Below are 26,417 nucleotides of genomic sequence, written 5' to 3'. Positions count from 1 at the left end.
ATTTAATATGAATCTTGGAGGACATGTAGCTGATAAGCATCTGCTTTTCCATTTTGTTATTAGTGCGAAGCAGCTGGTTCGAGGAGAGCCCAATGTTTCATATATCTGCTCTCGCTACTATAGAGCACCAGAGTTGATCTTTGGAGCAACTGATTACACCTCTAGCATAGGTAAGTATTGAATTTGTTTTTAGTGGCTTCTCATTGCTTTTACTTTCTAAAAAGATTATTTAACATTGGCCAGTTTGTCACAATTTCAAATAAATAACAAGAATTGCTATTGACCAGAAGTAGTTTCTAATAATCCACAAACATGTTTAATGTGAGGGATACAAGCATTTGTTAAGCACCTCCTGTGTATCTGATATTTTATTAAGTGCTTTGCAAATATTATCTCATTTGGTCCTTATCTCAAACTTGAGAGAGAGGTGCTATTATTAAATGTAACTTAAAGATGAAACTTTTTAAAGATGAAGAAACTAAAGGTTACCCAACTAGTAAATATCTGAGAGCAGATTTGAATTTGGGTCTCTTGATTCCAGGATTGATAAAAATTGGTACTTTTATTAAATTAGGATAGTATATTCAATGAAAATTAGTTCATATATTATTTCTATTAGTAAAAATGGCAACTAATTTTAAGAAACTTTTAAATTGTAAAACTTTTCACCAAAGTTTTCAAAATAAAGGCAGGTAGGTAATTTAGTGGATGGAGTTGTCCCATATATATGTGTATGGATAGGAAGCCAAGGAAAAAGAAAAGTCATCATTTGAGTTTCCCAGTAGCAATGATAGATATTTATTGATATATTTGAACGTCTTCCCCAATTGACAATGACATATTTTGACAATTTATGACAATTAACATATTATTTTACGATCATTGACAATTTGGATCCTTTTGAGGTATTAAAAAATTGTCTTTCCTAATTGGACACATACCAGAATCCCATAATCATCTGAGTTTATTAATCAAGGAGTACTGAAGTACATACCTACACAAACACAAGCATCCGTGCTCACAAAAACACATGAAGAAGAGTGAATAAAAACATTTGAAATACTCATCACTTCTCTTACCCTCTAGTAATAGGCCTTTACTATAATCGAACCTTTTGTAAGAGTCAGTATTCTAGCATGGTCCTGGAAGACTCTAGCAAAAGGTCTAAGACTGAAAGACCAAATTTAGATGACTTAGGAAAAGGGGCACATGGCATAGAAAGTCAGCTTATATCGAAGATTTTTCAATCAAACAAATTTCAGATGACTACTTCCAAAGTTGGCATTCATTTAGCTTTTTGATATACAAGATTATATGTCATTATTTTAATATGGTATGCAATTAAAATTTTTAATTAATAACAAATTTTTTTTCTTAGCAACTACATAAATCTTGATTTTAGTAATTTGATACTGAAGTTTAAACATTGTAAATTGATGGCTACAATAGGGAGATTAAGGGAGCCCCAACACTTTAGTCAACAAAATCTGATTCAATTTCCAGACAGAGAAATGTCTGCCAATTGCAACCCTGAGTTTAGAATATAAACTCTTCTTTAGTTCTTTTGAAGAATGATGTACAGTTGTCAGCAGTAGAATCTTAGAAAGCAGAGAGAAATAGTGGAAAATTAAATGAGTTTAAAGAAAGCTTTGCAAAAGATCCAGCTAAGAATAGTCATCCCAAGGACATTCAAGGTTGAAAATAAAAGAACTACAAACAGAAGGGGGAAAAAATTGAAACAGATTTGCTAAAATCATCCCAACAAAATTTTCCATCATGAAAAGTAGAATCATCACACTTGAATCCTAGTATCCTAGTCTCAGACATCCTTTTGAAGAGTAGTTCAAGTAGCACTAAATAAAACAAAGACAATAAATGTAGCCTGGGTGGACCGAGTTTATATGTAGAGGGAATAATGGGAGTAATATAATTTTGAAGGCATTAAGTGAATGATATACAAGGTTACTTCATGAGGGGAAAATTCCAAAGGCATGAAAAAAATCTCAACTCTCATTAGTACTCAAAGAAAAAAAAAAAAAAACCAACAAAAAGGGCCCCAGTAAATATATATATGCCCCCACGTACAGGTATATAAAATTTTTGAATTTTCTGTTCATTAATCATGAGCATCCTTGATGAAATTTTTAAATTAAGGAACAATTAATCTATTGTAAATGGTACTTAACAATGACTCACATCTTTACCACTTCATAGTTAACTGAAAGTTGTAGAAAATTTGGGGACATCTAGTGGCTCAGTGGATAGATCATTGGCCTCAGAGTTTTCTAACAAGTCACTTAAAATCCCAAATTGCCTTGTGACCCTCTCCCATCAAAAAAAGATGCAGAGAGTTTAACAATTCCTATTATTTGTTGATTTTGATTTTATACGATGAAATGTTACTTCACAGGCTCTTTTTAGGGTGTCTCCCATCCATATATATCAGATTTATTCAAGGTTCTTAGAAGATGTAATAATAGAAGTAATCCTGTTCAATGGTCCTCTCATAATAAGCATCAAACAAGACATTTTAAAAAAAGGGGATTTCTACTCACCAAAAGAATTTGCCACTTTGGGTATTAGTGAATCACTACAGAGCCCACTTGAAGAAAGGATTAGGGTACAGATGGTGAGGTTCTTCAAATGTTATATTTATGGATAACATTTTGCTGAGTGTATCAAGCCGCAGGTTGTGGCAGAGCCTCTTGGAAGACAACTCAGAAGAAATTGATCTCTCCATCCACTCAGAAAAGACAGTGTAAATGTAGACTGTTTTCCATATATCAATATGCACTTTTACAGATACCATTTGTATGTGTATCTGTGACAGATAGTATAGATGAATAAAGAGGGGATAGTCCTTTACTTTTGTGTTGTCTTCAGAAAATTTTGGAGCTCCTTTTTTGATCCTAAGCTTTTCATGAAACCAAAAGCCCACTTTTTAGTAATAACATCCTACCAGTATTGCTGTTTATCAATGACACAAGGAATAAATCATTGTCCAAAGAATTTAAAATGAGTATCACACAGAGGGTAATCGAGGAGTAGATGATAAATATGAAAAAGGATACAACAGATAATTAATGGTTACTATAAAGACTATGAGTAAAAAAAAAATTAAGGAATTTTATGTTAGCTGGTCATTTGGTGATGTGAAGGGATTTTTAAATGGACATCCAGAGTACTCAAATGATATTTATGTAGTTTCAGAAGAAAATTAGGAAATTTTCCCACTCTTTGTGTGGACCTCCTAATTGTTAAATCTATGAGAATAAGAAATGAGTCGTACAGGCTGAATTGCAATTTGAAGGTAATTTCCAAATCACAGGTACTTGAGTAGCTATACTTAGGAAACCAGTTAAAATTAAGTTCAGTTAATAATCTACTTCAAAAACAAAGTTTGTTAGAGGAATAGATTCAAACTAATAGTCAATCAGTAAACACTTACTGAGGACTTTCTGTCTGCCAGGCATTATGTTCACCTCTGGGGACACTGAAGGGGCAAAAGAATCATTGTTCTCAAAAAACTCATGCTCTAATGGGGGAGACAGTAAACAAATATGTACAGACAACAATATATACAATAATTAGAAAGTAACTAATAGGAGGAAGGCACTAAAATTAAGAAGGGTTGTAAAAAAAAAAAAATAACTTCCTGTAGAAGATGAAATTTTAGTTGAGACTTGGGAGGAATCCAAGAGGTAATAAGGAGGAAGAGATAGACAAAGAAAATGCCCAGGTTTGAGAGATTGAGGGGAGGGGAGAACTCCTGTTCATGGAATAGCAAGGCTAGCGTCACTAGATCAAAGATTGTATGTTAGGTAACAAGGTAAGCTTCAAAAGATAAGAAAGGGCTAGATTATGAAATGTTCTGAATGCCATACAAAGGATTTTGTATTTTATGCTAGAGATGATAGGGAATCTCTAGAGATAATTGATCAGAAAGAGATGATGTGATTGGACCTGAGCTTTAAGACAATCACATTAGTGGCTGAATAAAGGATAGCTTGGAGTTGGGAAAAACACTTGTGGCAGACAGACCATCAGTTGACTCTTGTAATAATTCTTATGTAATATGGTAAAAGCTTTTATGTCAGAGTTGTAGAAATGTCAGAGGAGAAAAAGAGAAAGATGCTACAAATATGAAATCTACATGCCTTGAAAACAGATTAGATCAAAGGATAAGAGATAGTAAGGAATCAAAGATGACACCTGGTTTTTGAGCTTGAGGTAGGATGGTGTTGCCTTTGACAGTAATAAGGAAGTTTAGCCAGGAGCAGTTGGGGTAGGTGGATGGGGAAGATTAGGGTGAATGATAATGAGTTCAGCTTTGGACATGTTGAATTTAAGATATCTCCTAGACATCCTGTTTAAGATGTTTGAAAGGCTATTGGGGATATGACAATGGAGATTAATCGAGTACTTGGAGCAGGACAGGTTGATTTGAGAATCTATGATAATATTTAAATATATTGATTAATCTATGATAATTAAATATATGGGAGCTGGTGAGATCACCAGATGACAGAGCCTGTATTTAGAGGGCATGACTTTTGATGAGGATCCAGCACAGAAGGCTTACATATACATATAAATGTCAAAGGGAAACAGCCTCTTCTGCTGGCTAAGTGTCCAGAAATGGTAATATTGGTAGGTTTGGCGAGCACAAAAACTAAAGTTCTGAGAAGAGAAGCCATTCCAAACAGCCTACAATGTGAGCTTTCAGTCTTTTTTTCTTTTGCTTCTCTCTATAAAAACAATCTGATATACCAACTAGACATTGGTCCAAGACACACTTCAGAATTGAGCACAAATGAACCTTAGTCCAGTCCAGTTCACCCATGTTGTTCTCAAGTGTGGAGTTCAGGAAAGAGTTGAACCAGATAATATTATAACAAAGCTGAGATATTATCCCCTAGAGTGTCTGATAGGAAGGAAAAGAACCAGGAAACAGTGGTGTCCTGAAAACCTAAAGAGAAAATTATCAAGGAGAAGAGGAGAGTCAAAAGTTGCAGAGAAGTTAAGAATAAGAATTGAGAAAATTACCTTTGAATTTGACAATTAAAAGAGTGTAGAAGCTGGCTTCTATTATAGATGATTTTATCACGTTAATTCACGTAAAATAATAGAAATAGAAGAATCAAGTAAAAGTTTTTTTAAGTGGCATGTTTGTAGGTAGAAGCTAGTAGGGAAAGATTGAAGATAAATGATAGTTAGAATGAAAATAAAAGAGAAGGCAGTCTTTTGCAGAAGGCAGGATGAAATGGAATTGGTTTTATAGGTAGAGGGATTGACCCTGGTAAGGAGTAAAGCTGCCTCTTTTTATGAGGAAGAAGTCAGAAGTAAAGTGGCAGAATATGATAGAAAATGAGGGAAAGGGTTGAAGAAAAAGTTGTCAGTGAATAGCTTCAATTTTTTCCTATAAAAGATGAGGCAAGGATCTTTGCTGTGAGGTTTGGAGAAAAGGGAAGCTATGAAATACTTCAGGAGGGATGAAAAAATTCAGAAGAACCTTTGTTAAAAGTGGTATGGAGTTGATAAGACATAGTAGAATGTAGTGGTAGTAGTAGTGAGGGCCCATTTGAAGCTGTATAACATAAATTTGTAGTGGACCCAGTCATAGTGGTTGTTGAATTTCTTCACCTTCATTTAGCAGCCCATATGTAGGAATGAAGGTGGCAGATGAATGGAATCATTTTAAGAGTGAGAGTTAGAAGATCTCAATAAGCATTATGATAAGGAACTAGGTGCTCAGGAAGACAGTGTAAAGTTTCATTAAGAGGTCAAGGTGAGAAAAAGAAGAGAGAATGGCTGTTGTGTAGAAGTAATGGTCAGGGGAGGAATTGAAAAGTTAAAGAATTGTAGGTCACAGAGACAATGAAGAGTAGCCAGTAAAATCATTGTCAGATATTATTAGATTTCAGAATTTTTTAACATGGGAAGTTATAGTGTCAAGAGCAAAAGTGTATTATGAGTAGCTTATGGAAAGAAAGTTAAAGAAGTGCTAAGTAATTAGGGTGTTTAAGGGAGAGTCAGCACATATTGAAGTTTCTTTCCTAGTATGCCAGTAGGCATTAGGGAGGGGAGAAAAATTGTGCTGCCCCAGCATCTGAAGTCATTGGAGAAGTAAAGGCAGTGTCTTGGACTTCTGTAGACAGCAGTTTACCAGGATTTTGAGTGACTAGTAAATACGAGTAGCTTACCAAGTATTAACAGAAAGGAAAAACTAGAAGGGGCAATAGGGAGTAAGAATTATTCTAATTTCCTGGGCTCAAACATTGAACCATAGGAAAGGAGTAAAAATGCAGATAGTACTGAAAAAGGGTGGTCCATGAGACTTTTATCAATGGGGATCCAGATTTTGGTGATTCCTAGAAAGAAAGGAATGGGAAAACAAAAGATGTGAGTTGAAAGGAAGCTTATTGCCTTTGGAACAAGGCATTCCAGAAGGCACAGTAAAAAAGGGAGGAACTTTAACATGGAAGGGTAGAAGGGTAATGGAATAAGGATAGTGAAATTATATTGGCTTATCATTTAACAAATTAGTCTTTAGACTTTCAAAAGAAAGTTAAGTGAATATACTTTTGAATCACTGAAGTTAGAGGAAAACATATTCCTTAGATATAATGCAGCAAAAATGCTTCTTTTGGAACACTGAATATTCTAAACCAAATAAAAATTCAAGGTAAAATTATATGCATGCATATGTCCTGCTATGTTTGGTTAATTTAAAAACTCACTAAAATTAGTTTTGTTATTTTATAGTATAGTAGCTTCATTTCTTATTAGATAGGATAAAGGAAATGCTGACTCTCATGGAATCATTTAAAAAAGTTAAAATTCTTACTTTTGTCAAATTACCAAACAAATTTTTAGGTGTATATATACATTTGTTGGTGTAAATCTTTTGAACATCTGGGTTGTTTATTTAATTGGATTAAAAATCACAGTTATATTCTATTTGATGTTTTATGAAGTTTTCAGAAAATTTGGCAGCTTTTTGATGCAAAAGTTAGGAAACCTTTTTTCCTGCTAGACCACTGACTCATAAGGAAGGGAAACACAAAATGAAGTTTGACCTTAAATTTAATTTTTTAAGAAAAAATATTTAGCTCGCTATATTAAGTATAAGAAATGTAGAAAATAATAAAAAGGTAAATGGGGGACATTCCAAATCATTTCACTCAAAGGGCCTCATTTTTTATAGGTGATGAATCTGAGATCCTGGGAAGTAAAGAGACATAAGGTAGTTCATAAGTTAGCAGAACTGGGATTCAAACTGAATTCAAGATTCTATCTATTATGCTACTAGACCTACTACTACTATTAGACCTGATTGAATAATGAATATGTGTAATATATCTGGCTTCAGATATATTAGTCCTAGGTAAGAAAAGAGAGATGAGAGTTAAAGTGGGACTCAAAGGAGATAAAAGGGTCCAGAGGGCAAGGAAAAAGCTGTAATGAAGATAAGAACTAGAAATAGTTTGAATGAGGGAGAGATTATCAGAAGGAAGAAAAATGTTTAGAGAAGAAGACTATCACAGAGAAAAGAGGAAATGTTAGCATTTCTTGCACTTGTATCTTCAGGTCCCTACAACTCTTAGGTCTGCTATCTGAAGACCTAGGCCCCCTTCACATCTTTAGTGTGGAATTTCCCTGTTTAGTTTTCTATTTTTTTATTTCCTTAAGGGCCAGCTCTGTGATTCACCAACTTTCTGTTTCCTGACCTCCTCTGCTAAGGATGCTGGGATGTAGTGTATTTCTATTTTCACTTTCATTCAGTTATCCACAATTTTATTTACTTACTTTAATAACATTTAATAGGGACAAGCTAGAGATAATTTTTAGAAAAATTGACATAACTATGATTAATCTAAACCATAGTTTATCTCTCACTCTTTAACATTAACCTCAACCCTAATTTCTTATGTTGGCTGTTTGGTAGAATTGATGTCACCTGGGTGCTCTTCTATGTAACTACTCTGAAAAAGATCCTAGACTTTCAGCATCTTAAAACACTCTCTCTCTCTCTCTCTCTGTCTCTCTGTCTCTCTCTTTCTCTCTCTCTCTCTCTCTCTCTCTCTCTCTCTCTCTCTCTCTCTCTCTCTCTCTCACACACACACACACACACACACACACAGCTCTTCTACTAAAATTCCAAGCATGACCCAAAAAAAAATAATGGGGGAAATGCTTGCATAGCCGTTTTAAAAATCTTACTTGAGGGATAACTTGATTTGATAAAGTTTAAATTTAGGTCAACAAGTAAATGCTCAGTGGCCTGCATTATATGTGGTCAACATTGTTAAATGCTTTGAGAAACCGAAGAAAAATAACAAATATGATCTCTTTATATGGACATCAGGAAAATAAAATAAGGTCCTTTATCTGTGAAATGAGTTTAAAATGCGTGTTATATACTGTAATTAATATGAGAGTGCAGAGAAGAACCAGATTCTTGAGCAGCCAAGGAAGTTTTCATGTAGGAAGCAGTAAACAATACAAACTGTGAAGGAAGGTATTCCTACTCCAGAAGTGTTCCAAGTTTCATTATATGTATTTCAAGTGGATTTTTTACAAGTGTTAAAAGTATCCAAAAGAATAAAACTTCACATCTCAGTTGAACATCTTAAGATGTTTCTCATAAAGATGAAAATAGTTCATTGAATCAAAGCTTTTCATCTGCTTCTTTGACATGTCAGGTCAACAAGCACATTTTAAGTGCCTACTGTATACAGTAAGTGCTAGAAAAATGGAAGGAGAAGCAAAAATAGTCCCTGCTCTTCCTCAAGAGTTTACATTCTAATATGAGTGATAATTTTCACGTAACTATATACATACAAGATTTATACTTTGTATAATAGAGGCTTCTCTCTAGGTGGTATAGTAGATGGAGTATTAGGCCTAGAGTAAGAAAAGACCTGAATTCAAATGTAGCCTGACCCTGAGAAAGCCACTTAATCTCTATTTGCCTTATTTTGTCCATGTGTAAATTGAGGATAATAATATTCTCTACTTACCAGGGTTGTTGTGAAAATCCAGTGAGATAATAAATACTTGTTTCTTTCCTTTCTAAAATGGAAGTATTCTTAGAGAGAAGTAACTAGTATTGGAGGAGGTTAGGAGTTGGAGTAGAGAATAGGAAAGGGTTCTTGTAGAAAATTGGATTTTAGCTGAAACTTGACACCAGGCAATCTCGGAAGCTTATATAAGGAGGCTTTAGGAGACAGCCAGTAAAAAGAGAGCAGGTAGGGTGGAATGTTGTATACAAGGAAGGGAAAATAGGTCAGTGTACCCAGATTATAATGTGTCTGGAGGGGAGCAAAGTGTAAGAAATCTGAACAGTTAGGAAGGGTTTTAAAAGTCAAACAGATGATTTTGTATTTGATCTGAGAGGTAATGGAGAACCAGTAGAATTTGTTGAGTAGGGGATTATGTGATCAAGCCTGCCCTTTAGAAGTATAATGAGTTTGGCTGATGGAAGCATGCACTGGAGTGGGGAAGAGAGTTGAGGCAGATAGACTCAGCAGTGACTATGACAGACATCCAGGTGTGGGATTATGGGGCTCCCGCACCAGAGCAGGCAATAACAGAGGAAGCATGTAAAAGATACTATGAAGGTAGAAAAAAGAGTACTTAATAACAAATTGGTCACATATGGTGACTGTGAATTAGGATGAGATCTTGGAATGTAAACTTGAGGAAAATTTTTAGTTTTATATATCGATATTTTTCTTAGTTATCAACTTTGCTCTCTATACTGAGGAGAGGTAGTATAATATTGGGCCTTTAAGAATTTGACTTCAAATTATACTGTGGAATAGACTAATTGTTTGACACCTCCCCCCACATTCACTTCAGTTCTCTTGAGTATTTCATCTGTAAAAATAACACAATAATTATAAGAATGTCAAAATTTTGTTGCAAGATTCAAATTATATACATAATATATATAAAAAACACTTTGCAAGTCTTAGCACCACATAAATGTTATTAAAGTTGCCCTAAGAATTTCTATTATAGATCAGGGGCAAACTATAACCAACCTGACAAATCCTAAGTTAAGAATAATTTTTACATTTTTAAATAAAATTTCTTTATGTTTAAAAATGTAAATTCTTTTTTTAAGTTGGCACTAGCAGGCTCATGGGTTGAGTTTGTTGAGCCATGTTATAGTTTAAACATTCTGTGAAAGATAGAAATAACTCTCATAGTTTATAGATTCTATAACTGGAAACTTGGGGTATAGAACATTATTTTTTTGTCTGTTTATTATGTCCCAAATTTCATTTTTATTAGTGGGAAAGACCTTATGAACATGGCACTGTATGTTGTTATTATATAGAATTTTAATATTAATCTCTCTATCCAAATAGCTTTTAATCTTGAGCCAGTCAATTTAATCTAACCACCTTTCCTTCCATAACTTAGTAAATTTAAATGTTTTTTTCCTTGTGTGCTATTAGAAAAATATATTATTGTTTAAAGTAAAACTTCAATCTTATTTTAAGTCATGGATATTCAGTAAGTTTGTATTGAGGATCTATTGTGTGTTTTAACATTGTGTTGAGTGCTACGGGAGTTATTAAAGAGATATATAACATGACCCATCTTTGCCCTAAAGAATCTTGTTGAAAAAAACAAATGAAACAATATAGTTTGTTAGGACTCAAATTATCAAAACAGACAATAGCTTAATATATGAAGGAAGTGATGATCAATGAGAAGTTTATCAAATACCTACTATATAGGGTACACTTGCCTTGGAATGTGTGCTTCATGAAATTAAGATTTTTGCCAGGCTATACCTTTAGTTAAATAGGCAGAGAAGGCATCATGGGAAGATCCCCATTAAGAGAATATGTTTTTTGAGTTTATTTTAGAGGGGTATAGAAAGTAGGATTGAATAAATTGGGTTTTGGGGAATCCTGAATGCCAGGCTGAAAAATTCAACAGATAAAGGTTGTGTACATTGTTTTTTTATCATATTTTACTGATCTCCAGAGAGAAAAATAACTAAGGGCCTCAGAAATACAGTGAATTTAATTTATGTGTGGTTTTAAAAATATATATATATATCTTGCATCTATTTAAAATCAAGAATAGAAGATGCCCAACTATATATTCATTAAATACAACAAATAATAAGTATGTTTTCATTCTGTGTACTCCAATTAAATACACCTGGAGATACAATTATGTAGATAAAATTAAATGTGCCACTTCCAGGGGAAATATCAGAAGTTATCTATCCTTGCTCTTAAGACCTGGAATTGAACATTGAACCATTGAACATTTTTTGTAACTTCCCACACTGCTGAAAAGATGGAGAACATATCATACAAACTTTAGCTCTGATTTTCCTTACCTCAAAAAATCTTCTATCTTTACTTATCCTTTTCTTTGCTTCTTATTTTGAAGGATAAATTATTCCTACTCTTGCCAACACTAATCTTTACTCCTAGTGCAGAACATTTTTTGTTGTCTTTCAAGAAGAGGACAAAGAAGTAGAGTGTTAGGAGACTACTGAACTCTGGGGTACCATAAAAGTCAAAGAAGGACTATTCATATGTAGTCAAAGGACATAAACAGATAAAGAGCCATTTGACAAATATGTCCTAAATCATTACTATTAAGAGAACACAAAACAACTTTGGGGTTTATCTCCTAAGTTAAAGATAGTAAAAATTAGGATCAGTCAGTGTTGGAAAGATGATAAGGAGATAGATACACTAACACATGTCATTAGTTTTAGTTATTCTGGAAAGGAATTTGGAATCATATGAGAAAATTTGCTAAGCCATTTGACCTAGAAATCTCACCACTGGATTTGTCCCTCAAATGAGGGAGAACGATAACAGAAAAACTCCATGTGTAGGCAAAATATTTGTAGTAGAATTTCTTTTTTAAGATAGCAAAAATCTGAAAACTCTTCCCACCAATTCAGGAATGACTGAAGAAAACATATATAATTGTAATCTAGTGTTTCTTCATCATGAAGGTGGAAAGATAAGAAAAATTCAGAAAAACATAATAGGACTTATATGAATTTAAGCAAAGAAAAAAAGTTCATTTAGGAGAGTACAGTATTCTCCAGTGTATGATGAGTATGTTGAAAGTAATGTAAGTAAAAAGAACGAAAAGGCATCTGAACTGAGATTAAATGCCATGACCAATCTTAGCTCCACAGGACAGATGAAGAAAACAAACAAAGGCAAAAACAGTCCCTGCCCTCAAGGAGCTCACATTCTAATAAGGAAGGAAGGAAGGAAACAAGCATTTATTAAGTGCCTAATATGTGCCAGGCACTGTGCTAAGCACTTTACAAATATTATCTCATTTGATCCTCACAAGAAACCTGGGAGAGGTAGGTGATATTATTATCCCCATTTTACAGTTGAGGAATCTGAGGAAGATGGAGGTTTAAGTGACTTGCCCAGGGTCACATAATTAGTGTCTAAAGCAGAATTTCAACTCATGCCTTCCTGATTCCAGGGTCAATGCTCTACTGATTGATTTAGCTAGCTGCCTGTATGGGAGAAGACAGTATTTTAAGTAAGTACATACAAGATAGAGGTAGAGTAGTCAGATGGATGGTAACCCCACTGGGGAGGACATTAGCATCTGGAGTAAGCAAGAAAATTTTTATTTTTTTATTTTTTCTTTGTTACAAGGAGCCTAGGAATTGGTATATCAGGACAGTTTTATATGGAAGGCATACAATGTTTAAGAAGTTATGGCAGTTAGGTATATCTAAATAGAGGAAGTAATTGTTTGCTCAGTAGAATATGGACAAACCAGACTGAAAGATGTTGAGAAAGTAAGGGAGTGGGTGGTGAAGAATTGGAGGAATCAGAATAAGACCATGCATTAAATAAGTTTGACAGTGAAAGGAACAAGAGACTGAAAAGGAGCAAGAAGACAAGCTGAACAATATCATGAAAATCCAGAGAGAAAGCACATCTAGAAGAGGGTGGTCAGCAGCATTGAGGGTATTTAGCAGAGTCATGTGCAGGAAATAGTTCAAGATAGATGAGGACTAAGAAAAGATCATCAAATTTGGCAATTTGTTTATTAAATACCCAGTCAACATGGTTGTAAGACTGCTTCCAGCTGCATTTAGCAGCTCATTAGTAGCACTGGAAGAGGCAGAATGGTAGCAGTAATTCAGGAATGAGGTTTGGTAAGAGATGAGTAGCAAGAGAAATTGTGATTTGTCCAGAATTACATGGAAACTAGCAGAGCTGTAGTTTAGTGTGTTTGTGTCAAGAACAAAAACTTGGTGACTTGAAAATCCAATCTTTTACAATACGAGTTACTCCAGGTTTTAAATGTTAGTGCAATTTATCCTAGGTCATACAGATCCTTCTTTCTTCACAGAAAACTAATTTCCCTGGACTTTAATTTGTTTTGAGAAAGGAGAGTTGGGGAGTGACTAAAAACTAACATCTAGGTCAGCTTATTAAACTCATTGAGAGCATAATCTGTAGCATAAGACTACCAAATTAAAGGGAGATATGCATTGTAGTTACAAGAGGTTGTTCACACACTTAATATGGTAATGCTGGGCTATTGTGTAGAAGGAAAAAGAATTAATTGAATATCCTTTGATGTCTGGACAGTAATAAGCTGTCTATAGCCATGAGTTTATCTGAGCATTTTGTAATATTGAAACTCTAGATAGTTACATAGTTAAAATAACTCCCATATATTTTTAATTTGATTGATTCTTTTATCCAAGAATTAATTGAATATCCTTTGATGTCTGGACAGTAATAAGCTGTCTATAGCCATGAGTTTATCTGAGCATTTTGTAATATTGAAACTCACTCTAGATAGTTACATAGTTAAAATAACTCCCATATATTTTTAATTTGATTGATTCTTTTATACAAGTGACATTAATTATAGAATTTTACAGCATTTCCCCATAAGAATTTACTTCTTAGGTATCAGAGACCATTCTTCAAGTTTCTCAGAGTGACTGCCTTGTGTCTATTTCCAGATAGCCAGTGCTGTCCCATCTCTTTTTTTTTTTTTTTTTTTTTTTAAGTACATTAAAATGCTGGCACCAATTCCCTTACAAACATGACTATTAGTTGGTTCCCTCTTCTCATTCCTCATGTCTTTGGAAAACTTCTTTGGGTAGGGTTGGCAAATAAATCTATGTAGGAGTTTCCCTGAATTGGAAACAGTAGCACCTATTATCTTGAAAAAACTAAATTAACAGTTGTTGCCTATCTTTCTAGTCTTGTCAGATTGACAGTGAAGTCTTCATTTTCAGATCTTCTATAGGCTATTTGGCACTATTCCCATTTGTGATTTAAGTAGACTTATTTAAAAATGTTTATTTAGTCTATTTCCTTCCTTTCCTTTCTTTTCCTTTTCCTTTCCTTGAACATGAGTTCCTTTTCCAATTTTGCTATGAGCGATGTCTCTGAAGAAACTACTTAATAACAAAAATAATAATAGCTAAGATTTCCATAGCACTTTGAAGTTAATAAGGTTGGTCCCCATGTGTAAAATGAAGAATTTGGATTAGATAATTTTTCTGATTATAAAATCAGAAAAGTACCTTTAAACTTAACATTATTATAGTTAGAAAAAGCCTTAGATTTCGAGTCTGAGGATCTGAGTTTGAATCTTGATTCCACTACTTGCTGTTTTAATGACTTTAGATAATTAATATGTCTGGACCTTAGTGTCCTTATTGTGAAATGATAGATCTCTACCCCAAAGATTTCTACTAGGTCTGAATCTGTGATTTTGATCACAAAATCAAAAAATTCAGTGATCTAGTGGTGTCATTCAAATAGAAACTGATTCCTGCTCTGCATATTGATTCAGAAAACCACACAAAACAATGTTTTGTATTTTTTATTTTGTTTAACATTCCCAATTACATTTTAATATGGCTCCCACTGCACTAGGAATTTTACAACTCTGAATTGATACCTAATAGAAAATAGTTCATGTACTGATCATTCTAGTTAATTGGGCTTTTGTTGTACTCTGGTCTTCACTCCGTTCTTTGAAGCACACTCTTGTTTAGTAAGAAAAGATCCTGATTTGGTGTACCTTAACCGCAAAATGATAGTCACCATAGTTTTGTTAGTTTGCCTGACTTTGCAAGAATTGGCAGCTAAGAGAATTAAATTTCTGGATCTCTTGATGCTTTCTCTACTAGATAACACTGCCTCTCGGAGTCTTCTTTCATTGTTCCAATTCTGCAGCTAAATGTTGTCTGTAAGCTGGTTTCCTAGAATTTTGTATGAAAGTATAGTTTGTTCTACATTTATAACCTTATCTTTTTGTTGTTAAATGGTTTTGCATTCTAGGAGAATTAATTAGTACCCCTTGCTTTTCACTTTGATTAGTGCATAGAAGGGGTTTTAAAACCTAGAGTAAAATAAAATATTCAGATCAATAAAGGTTTCTTTTTTTTAACTTGGCATTAAGATCATATGTGAACAGTGTCTTATGAGATAAGTAAAGATAAATAAAACACTTACCTGGTTCAGAAAATGTTGACTTATTTTATATAATTATAATAGTCATTATTCAGATCCTCAAGTATTGTCAGTAAGCTGAAGAATTTTGGGGGGTTTGAATATTTTATTTTGTGATTCTTACTGATAATTTCAAAAAGTTGCTACCATGGACTTTTCTACCACTTCATGCTCCCATCTAGTCCAGAATATAATAAAGTGGCAAACTATAATCCCTATGGAACTCTCCTCACTGAAAAACCAGTTTGGTAGCCAAAATGATAGCTTTTCAGATATTCTACTAAAAACAAAAAACATAGATAGAGATAGCTATTTCCATTCAGTTGCCAAATTCTTATCTCAACTTCTTAAAGTATATAATCATTGAGGAAAAGGGAGTAATACAAGTAGTTAGACAGGTATAGAAGTCATGCTAAAATCTTCATAGTGATCTAGACAACCTAAGTAGGCTAAAGAAAAGAGAAATGTAGATAGGAAGAAAAGAATAAAAAATATGATTTATAAAGACAAGTAAAACTGTTGATAAGAAGGTAGGAATGGAATTATATGGGAATATATACAGGAAGAAAGATTACCTTTTAATTAATACCTTTTAATCCATTCCTCAAACTCATGTATATACATATCATGGTTGATTTAAAGAATGATTCATTGTTACATAATAGAGTGATACAATCTTAAATTCATTTATACTTTACTTTTCAATAGTATGCTTTTTTTGTACTATATTTTGTGTTCCTGATTATGCTTTTCTGAAGTCAGCAAAGGGACTCCTTTAGAAAAGGGATAGAAAATGACAAAGAGAAGCTAACTAGGAACTCAAAGTTTACTGAAATAATAGTAAGATTCCAAACAAATTATGAGGATGTTCTACTCTGGGCATTTCCTCTTAATCTAATCTAGAGATAACCACCATAATAGTTAATTTTTTATTTCCTCTAGTTTAGTATCATCTTCAGATTACTTTTCTTACCTCAAGAATGAATGAATGGAAAAACATGTATTATGTGTTAACCACTTTATTAAGAATTTAAAGAACAAGAATTCTTGTATAAGTACAAGAAATGAGATAATTCCTGCCTTTGAGGAATTTATATTCTAAGAAGGGAAGAAAATATTACAATATATTAAGGAGGTTGTTTTTAAACACATGTACAAGGAAAAGATATAATAGCAATGGCTAGACACTTATTCTTTGAAGAAAGACTTGGGAGTTTCTATTATCTTCAAGCTCAATGTGAGTAGTGTTTGAAGTAGCTATCAGAAAGGTTATCTGAAGCCACTTTAATTGAAACCTAAGGTCCAAAACAAGGAAAATGAAAATTCCTGATTGCAAAGTTCCTTGTTAAAACTCTTCAATATAAAAATCCCAAACTGTGTTATTTTAATTTGCAAATATAGTGCTTGTAGATAAAAAAAAAAAAAAAAAAACTAATTTTCTTGGTCATGGGTAGGAGTTAAGTTGTTTTACAGCTATTACACAGATGCCAAAGTACACGAAATGAATCTACATGTATATTCTGTATGAATCTACAATTTGCTAATGAACTATCTACATTTAAACTACTTTATTGACTCTAAAGTTTCCTTACTTTAACATATGTAACTACTTTTTAATTATTAAGATCTCATATGCAGTTTATAAAGCACCAATGAATTTTCTCTACCAGAGTGAACGGGTTGGGGAGGGGGGATTTTTTTTTTTTTTTAAACAAAATTTAGTACATTTTTGGCCATAACTATAAATTAAAGATTAAGTAAAGAAGATATTAAATAATAAAATTACTTCAACATTTGCTAAAAGGAATTTTTAAATTATCTCTTTATCCTATGTCATTATCAAAATATGATGTTGACATCAATTAACATAAGTTGTGAATTTCCCAGAAGTGTATTTTGGCTCCAGAATTACTGTTGCTACTGTTTTGTCTGCTCTTTTGTCATTTACAAATTAAGCCTGACCCCTTAGAGAGTATGTATGGAAGTGCCTCCTTCCATCACCTCTCCTCTATCCTATTGCAGTAGCCACCTAACTGATCTAACTGCTACAAGGTTTTTCCCACTCTATTCCATCCTCTATTTAACTCATGGTAATTTTTTAAAAGCTTGGTTCAGTTTTTTGTTTTTTTTTTTTTTAATGCTACATATTAATGCTAGCACTTCCCTCTGAGATTTCCTTTTTACCCTATAGATACCTTGTTTGTACATAGTTGCTTACATATTTTCTCTCCCAATAAAATGTATGCTCCTTGAGGGCAGGAACTGTTTTTACTTTTCTTTGCAACTCAGCACAGTACCTGGCATGCAATAGATGCTTCATAAAAGCTTGTTGACTTGATTTGATTAAAATTATAACTACATCAAAATTGTAGGATTGGCCTCTAGTTACTATATTATTTTGAGCCAGGTAAAATCAGAGTGTTATTTCTTAAATGATTTTTCATGTCATCTCAAAAAAAAAAAAATAGTGAAAATGGGAAATGCATAGTAAAAATCATTTACCATAGTAATATGATCCAGAAATTAAACTATTGTAAATTATTTACTACAACAGAGACCAAAAGAGTACTGAAATGCTTTGCCAGATGGAGAGCCTTCTATGAAAGACAAAACCAGAATTATTCTGTAAACTCTTTTCCATAAAATCTTACAGAGAAGAGTACAAAGATGTTGGACTGATTATGAGCTGTATCATCTTATAAAACCCAAAGAAGCACTTGAGTTCAAAATGAGTTTAAAGAATGCTTGGGGACAAAAATCAATTTAGCATTTTCCTAAGTGTATTCAAAGATAAGAATGGAAAAGGACTGCAAACAGAAGAAAAACAGAGAAGATGGAGTGGAGGAGAAAGGGATGCATTTCAATAAACTCTTTTCTTCATCAAGGATAAAGAAACTACCTTAGTTGGGCCCTAACATCACAGTCACTAAGGTGTTTGTAAATGTGTGATAGAAATGGTACTAAAGAGAACAAAGATAAGAAAAAGCATCCATACTGGATGCAGAATATATTTACTGAAGAGGCCTGCTGGAAGTAACACAGTTAGAAGAGCGTCAAGAGACTGAGATACAAGATATCTGGGGGAGGGTAAAAAAACAGAAAGTGGGGGAAAAGAAATCAAGAGGACTGAGAACATTAGTGACTATCAACCTGCTTGCCTAATAGCTATCCAAAATATGAAAGTCATCTATACAGAAACTGGACATCTTCAACGAGTTCATCAGTCATTTTTATAAATGATATAAAAATAATGGACCACATCTTTACTTTTGTTGTTCATTTGTATCTGACTCTACTTAAGAAAGTCCATAGGATTTTCCTGGCAGAGATCCTAGAATAGTTTGCCATTTCTTTATTTAGCTCATCTTTATTATCACACTGTTAGCAAAACTGAGGAGAAATCCCATTGTGCCTTTTTTTTTTTTCTGTTACGAAAACCAGTTTGTGGAACAAAATGTTATGTTCCAAGTTCTTTTGAAAAAAGTTAACTTCCATCCATACATTATTTAGAAGACCTAACCAAAACAGTCCTGTTCTGAAGTCCTCTAATAGTAAACATCAGATAAGACATAAACCTAGGAGATAGATGTTTGTGGAAAGCTATTTACCATTGTAATGGAGAAGATACCTTAGGGTGCTGGTTGAGGAGGGTTTCCTTGTGAATAATCTGGTCTTCCAGTTATTTTTGTGCTAATTTGCATCACCACTCTTCTCCACCCCAGGTATTGCACCATCTCTTGGAAGAGATCTGTAATCACTCAAAGGAATTTGACATGTTTATCTAGGAAAGTGGATGAAGAACATCTAATGCCTAGATTTCAAAATACATTTGGATGAACATCCTACGGAGTTTGCTTCTTCATTAAGACTCATATTTTAAATACTAATATTTTGCTGGTAAATCTGAAGAATTAAGATCATTGTCACTTAGTCACAGTGTCAACACAGTGAGTGTTGACGGGCTGCAACATATAATCATTGAGCAGCTTTGAAGAAAAGAAGTAAAAGATAACATCTAGGAATAGTATTTTAGGAAAAGCAAATGTACAGTCATGTGGCAAGAACCAGAAATGACAGGTAGGCAGCTAGAGTATTGCACTGATACATTCCTAATGCTCTAACACTCTGAATGCTTTCATTCAATGGCAAACTCTTATGAGATCATGGGCATGAGTCACATGAAATAAGTGGGCATGGATGATTTGAGATTAGAGGACCTTAATGAATTGATGGGATATCAGTTTCCATTTGTTTGAGAGAGTTCCTTTGGGGGGGAAAAAAAGAAACAATAAACAATTATTAATCATTGTGATACAGACTCCTCAATAGTAAATGAAGGAGATACTGACAGTTATTGAAGGCTTATGTAGTAGACTTTCAGTCTGGATGCTGTTACCTTGACTTATCATCCTCTTCCCATCTCATTGCTAGAATTTCAAGATGGACCAAGAATATCTACAAAGAGGACCAGCCCCTCTTATCCTAATCAGTCAACTGTTTCATATCATTTCTCTGCTATTTCAAATACAGATTTTATTATTTGTTCTTTCAAGGGAATAAGTATAATTTAAATTTTAGATTTAAGTAGAAATTATTTTAAGCAGTAAAACGAAATAGAATCCATATACTGATAGTCTCAAGTAATATTTGATATCTGTATTGTTTATCATCATTTATGTTGTCTATAAATTCTACTGTTGTTTAATTCCTGCCAGTTAACCCTTTAAGGTTAACTTTTTTTTCCTCAAAATTGAAATTAGACATACATGCACCTGAATACTTCCTGTTATACATTCTGTCTCATGTTCTTTTTTAGGTGATATTTAATTTACCATAGATTTTACTATTCCTTGGAACATTTAATGCAAATAGACAATATATTGAGATATTAATTAATTAATAGTTATTTGTGATGAAAATAGAAATAAATGTTTCACAAATATGTTTCAGTATAGTTTAAGTGCAATACCATAATGAACCCTTATTTCTTTTTCTTTTTTTTAGATGTATGGTCTGCGGGATGTGTATTGGCTGAACTGTTGCTAGGACAACCAATCTTTCCAGGAGACAGTGGTGTGGATCAGTTGGTGGAAATAATCAAGGTTGGCACTTAACTAGGATTGTAGAACTTTTGAAGTGAAAGAGATTTTAGCACTGATATAGACTAACTTCATCTTTTTATATACAAGGAAATAAGTTTAAGTAACTTACCCAAAACTACACAACTAATAAGTGGCAGTCCTGGGACAAAATCTTCTGACTTTAACTGAGGCTGAATGAACTTGTTTAGGAAGTCTAAGGCATTTCATCAACTTAATTATTTAGTGTACTATTTTTTCATGTACTTTTCCTTTTTAATTAAGGGAAAGTCTAAATTTAAAAGATCTTGAATTTTTTTTTAGCCCTCTTATAATTTTAGTAAAGATTTCCATGTTTATGATTTTGTACTTTTATGGCAGTTTATTTCGATCAACAAATTACAGAACTTAAATTCTTGAATCCTTTTGTGCATTGTTTATGAAAGTTTCATCCTTTAGGGAATTAAACTCAAAATCTGTTTCTGCCTTTTCTCTCTTTATTTTTAGTAAGTCTATATATATGCTATTGCAATGTAATGATCATTCATTGAATACCCACTATATGTTAGACAATGTGGGAGTTGGGGATAAAAAAATTTAAAAAGCAGCTGTTCATGCTTTCAGGATTATATAAGGGAATGGGACACATATACAATAACATAAGTACAAAATACATGCAATATAGTTTCTGAGTAAATGTATTAGCAACTGGAAGAATCAGGATAGGTCTCTTATAACAGGCTGCATCTCAAGCTGAGTCTTGAAAGAAATCTACAGTTTATATGAATTTGAGGTAAGAAATGACTGCAACCTAAAAAATGAGAGAAAGCATTTTATAAAGGCAAAAAAATTGCGGAAACCAAATTTTGTCAGAAAAAAATAGAGAATTTTAAGAAGAATATGAAATCTGCCTGAAGAGTTAAGCAGGAGCCAGATTAAGAAGAGCTTTAAAAACCAGACATGTTTATCCTCCAGAAAGCAGAATAATTAATTTCATAAAACTGATCCAATTCAAAAGTTTTAAGAAAATTATTTCATACAGTTAAAATTAGAATGTGTATTCTCATATGCTTACAGATAAGAGTGGTAAGTATAGTTGAATGGCAAAAATGTAGGAAACCTATGAAGTAAAATCAACTCCTCAGTTCCCCAATTCCCAAGTCTACTTTATGTGTTACTCACAATGAGTAAGAGCAACCTTGCAAGCTTGAACTCTATAGACATTCCTACCAAGTTCTCTGTGTAAGTGTCTCAACATGAAATTCTCCTACAGCTGCACTACAACCAGCTGCAGACTAAGGTATTTAGTGCTAAGTATACTGAGCCATTAGAAAGAAAAGGACAGCAGCTAGATCAGGGAAAGGACAGATGGTACCTAACCGTGCATAAGCATAGCACAGAGCCAGCTAGAGGAAAAAACTTCCATAAGTGAGGGAAAGGAGACAAGGAATTAATCTGATCTTAAACTTCTTTACCACAGAATTTACCTTGGGCAGGGATTCATGCCAAGATCTTACATCTCCCCATTAGAGGAGTGAATACCTCAAACTTTGAGATGTAAGGTAATTATCTGTGTATCAGAGGGAAAAGGAGATAACAAAAAATGAGGAGAAAAAGCCTCATTAAAGTTTAGCTTTGAAGCTGACAGATCTACAGAGACTTGTAAAGAAAAACAAAAATAAAATAAAACCTTTAGTAAAAACACAATTAACAAGTATGGAGGGAAAATAACCAAAACTCTCCAACCAAAAAGAGATTCTGGAGACTCCCCAGAAATAAGGGAATGTCAATAAGAAACTTCAAAATGCTTCACAAAAAGAGAAATAAAATATAAAAGAAATAATCTTAGAAATCAGAATTCTCAGTACAAAACTAAAACCTCCCACAGTATATAGAACTTATAAGATACGATGAACACTCGCTGAAAAGTAGTAGTGGCTCCAAAAGAAAGAATAATAAATTTGGAATGTAGCTATCCAAAAGTAGAAAATAATTTGGCAAAGCAGAAGCAAAAGATACTTGTTTTTTAAAACACATTATGTATTCTTTTAAGAATATACAAATAAAAAGTGATCTCTAAAACATGCTTGGTAAGAATAATCTAAGGATACAGGACTGCTGTAATGAGCATCACAGATCAAAAGCTCTAAATAAGATATTAAAACTTACTAATATAGAGAAGAAAGCACTGTTTTTATCAAATTCACATATTACTTCCTGAGAATAATTTCCCACTTCAAACAAAGTCATATAGTAGTAGTAAAATTTCACATTTTAAAAAAGAATCAAGTTTTTCCTAAAATCCAGGCAAAAGACTTCCAAATTAAAAAATACTTAAAAATCTCCAAATTGAATAACTCAGAATTATCTCACAGTTGTGAAAGATCAGAAAAGAGTGTAATAAAATGTTTTAAAAAAGGAAAGAAGCTAAAGCTGAATTCCATAATAATATATCTTGCAAAGCTGACTCTGAACATTAATGAGGAAAAAAAAGTCCACAAAATGAAAAAGGAATTTGAGGTATGGACATTAATCCCCATGGGTAAGCAACATATTTGATTTACAAACATGCCAAGTAAGAGAGAAAATAAGGTAAATACATAAGTGAATACTAAATAATCAGATTAATTCTCTTATGTTTATTCTGAAAGAAATTTAAAATAACGTTCTAGAAATTTTTTTTAATGTGAATTGAATGTTGAAAGAAAGTATTTGAACAAATTATAAAGAGTCACAAAGGAGATATAAAATAGCTGTTCTAGCCCTAAGTTTGGCCAGCACATCCATGTTTGTAGGTGTATGTCATATTGGTAGCAAGCTAGTAGGAATACAAATGATATTTGACAGAAAATGAATCATACCATGTAACGCTACTTCCATTTGACATTGCATCCTTCATGAATAGATTTTTTTTAAGTGAGATACCTCAATAAAAGAAAAGATGGCATAAAAATCTACAAATAAAATAACATAAAAATGAAATAGTAAAGGGAATTCAAACTTGTCACTTATAAACACTTGAAAATTATTTCAGACAAAACAGGTTATCAGTAACTCCATGAGATAATATGAAATATTAGAAGAAAGACAAAAGCCTTAAAAATATCAGAAAGTCTAATGATTGTTTTTCCTAAGGTATCTCCTATCAAGAACATTTGGCTGAGAGGGACAAGTCAATGAGATAATGAATGCTGGGACAGTGAATAGAATGCTGGACTTGTTATCATCAAATTCAAATTCTGCCTCAGACACTAACTAGTTTGTAATTTGGGACAAGTCATTGGCTTCTATCAGCCTTGGCTGCCTCATTTGTAAAATGGAAACACCAATAATTTATTGCATCCCAAGGTAGATATGAGGATCAAATGAATATATAAAAAGCTTTGCAAACCTTAAAATATAAATTATTACTCTTAATTAGTATCATTTCTGTTATTGTTTCTTTCTGAAAACTTTGACCATAGAATAGCCTAGATGGCTTCTAGGTCATGAAAAAAAATTGCTAAAAGTAAAGAGTTCAAAGACCAAAGAGTTACAATATCTGATAACTGCCACCAAATAAGGAGATGATAAGAAGGCAACAGTCAATTTTACCTAGCATAGCTGAATATAATCTTCTATATGGTTACATATCACATTGTGGGGAAAAATGAATCTTAAATGAAATAGGGTACTTCCAAGTACTCCTGATGATGTGACCAAAGCTGAGTAAATCTTTTGAAATGCATACATAATCCTTACTCCTTATGGGCAGTTGTGGGACATCAGCCTAGACCCCTGGGCAAGGTCAACTTTGTGATAAAAGAAATTTAGAAAGTAACTTTAAGTTATTGAAAAAAGAAATTCAAAAGCCATTTAAATTCAAAGTAATTGAAAAAGATTCTACAATAACAAAGCGTTTGTATTTTAATAAATGGGAGAAAAACAAACATTTCTCTTCTGAACTCTACAAGAGTCATAGAATCCCATGGTAATTTTGAGAGTTAACTTGAGAAAAATATTGTAAAATGCTTTGAAAACTTTAAAAGCACTATAAAAATGCTAGTTATTGTTATTATTAAATATAGGACAGAGAATCTGGGAGCTGTTTTCTTACATTTTGATATTCTTAAGAGAAGAAAAAAAAGGGAAGGAAGGAAAAAAGAATACACTATGGAAAAAAGAAGGAAGCTGGGAATAGAACTTCAAATAAAATAGAAATAGAATTATTTCACATAATCATGGTGTTTGAGAAGAAGACTACACAAACATAGAGGAGGAGACAAATGAACCTTACTGGGCAAAAAAGCATTTAAACCATATACATGATACATACACAAAGAGTTTGTTGCAGAAATATATTAAACACTAAGAGTGGTAAGGGATACTTTCAGAGAGAAGACCCTTCAAAAAACATTCCATATTTGGAATGTATGACCTGCACTGGGGAATAAAAGGAAATAAAGGGTAAGAACCCATCATCTGAAATTGAACTAGAGAAAAAGAAAAGACAGAGGAATGGAACCAGATTGCATGAAATATAATTATCTTCTCTCTATGTCTTTTTTGCAAATAGGGAAGAGGGAGTAAAAGAATGTAAAGGGATAGGATAGAGAAAGCTGCCTACTTAATCATAACGGTTAATGTGAGTAAGATAAATGTACACATAAAACAGAAAAGGATGGAAGGGGTGGAGTATGAAAAAGAAGAATGCAACCATATATTGTCCACAGGAAATAAACTTAAAACAGAAAGCTCCACACAGTTTAACCAAGGGGCTAATGCAAAATCTATTACGCTTCAGATGAATCCAAAAAAGCAAGAGTAGAAAACATCTCAGATCTTGATTAAAGAGAGAAACATTGAAACTACATTATGCTTAAGGATATATAGTGAATAAATACATGTTTATACACCTAATGACATTGTGTTGAAAAGAAAGGAGCCTTCCTACTTTTCTTATCCTGATAGTATAAGACTGCCAGCAGAACTCTTAGACCATCCTTTTATTCCAGTTTATTGCCATCTTACATCATTCTGTTATTTGATAACATCTTTTATTCCAATTTTTTGGCATTCCCTGATGCTTATATGTTGTAGTTGTTCACATCCGCCGTGTGCTTCTCCATTGGCCTCTGAGAGATGATGCTAGTTTTTAATTTTTTAGACTTTTGTATTTCATGTTGGTACAATATTGGGTTGTTTTTTTTTTTTTAAGTTGGTCTCTGTTTTCATGGGAAATTTTTGGTCGTTGAGAAGCTTTGCTGAAGGCAATCTGTCCTGTCCTCCTTTTCCACTGACTTCAGTTGGTCATCAGGCTAAACTGAGCAAGATAGACATTCTTGAACATATTCAATTGAATATCCATCTAAATGTGTTTTGAAATCTGAACAATAGAGATTCTTTGACTAGTTGGTCTTTCTGATGACCAGGTTAAACTACAGGAGGTCCTGCAGTATTTTAGTGTTTAATGCAGTCATCACAGTTATATTATGTGTAATCATGGAAAAGATTTCCATCACTTTTTTTTTTTTTTTTTTTTACAAGAAATGTCAAAGGGGGAAAAAATGAAAGGAAGAAAGTGAAAAATAGCATGCTTCAGTCTGTATTCAAGCAATATCAGTTCTTTCTTTGGAGGCAGAGAGTATGCTTCATCATTACTTTTTAGGGATTGTCTTGGATCATAGTATTGCTGAAAATAGCCAAGTTATTCACAGTTCTTATCAAACAATATTGCTACTACTATGTATAGAATTCTTCTAATTCCATTTACTTCATTATACTTCAATTCATGTAAATCTTTCCAAGTTTTGCTGAAATCGTCTAGTTATTATTTTATAGAGCACAA

The 26,417-nt window shown here is 33.1% G+C and overlaps 1 protein-coding gene across 4 annotated transcripts in view; it reads left to right on the top strand.

Annotated features, from left to right (window-relative positions):
• GSK3B (glycogen synthase kinase 3 beta) overlaps nt 1-26,417 on the top strand; it is a 237,367-nt gene that overhangs the window by 131,635 nt on the left and 79,315 nt on the right. For all 4 annotated transcript variants that reach the window (XM_031959704.1, XM_031959703.1, XM_031959702.1 and 1 more), the window contains exons 6-7: nt 64-170; nt 20,517-20,614. In XM_031959704.1, coding sequence (XP_031815564.1) covers nt 64-170; nt 20,517-20,614 — 205 coding nt within the window. The remainder of the gene's footprint in view (nt 1-63; nt 171-20,516; nt 20,615-26,417) is intronic.

This window comes from Sarcophilus harrisii, chromosome 3 (assembly GCF_902635505.1).
Source record: "Sarcophilus harrisii chromosome 3, mSarHar1.11, whole genome shotgun sequence".
In the NCBI taxonomy this organism is placed as follows: Eukaryota; Metazoa; Chordata; class Mammalia; order Dasyuromorphia; family Dasyuridae; genus Sarcophilus; species Sarcophilus harrisii.
The sequence above is the reverse complement of the archived record's forward strand: the minus strand, read 5'-3'. Positions and strand labels throughout refer to the sequence as shown.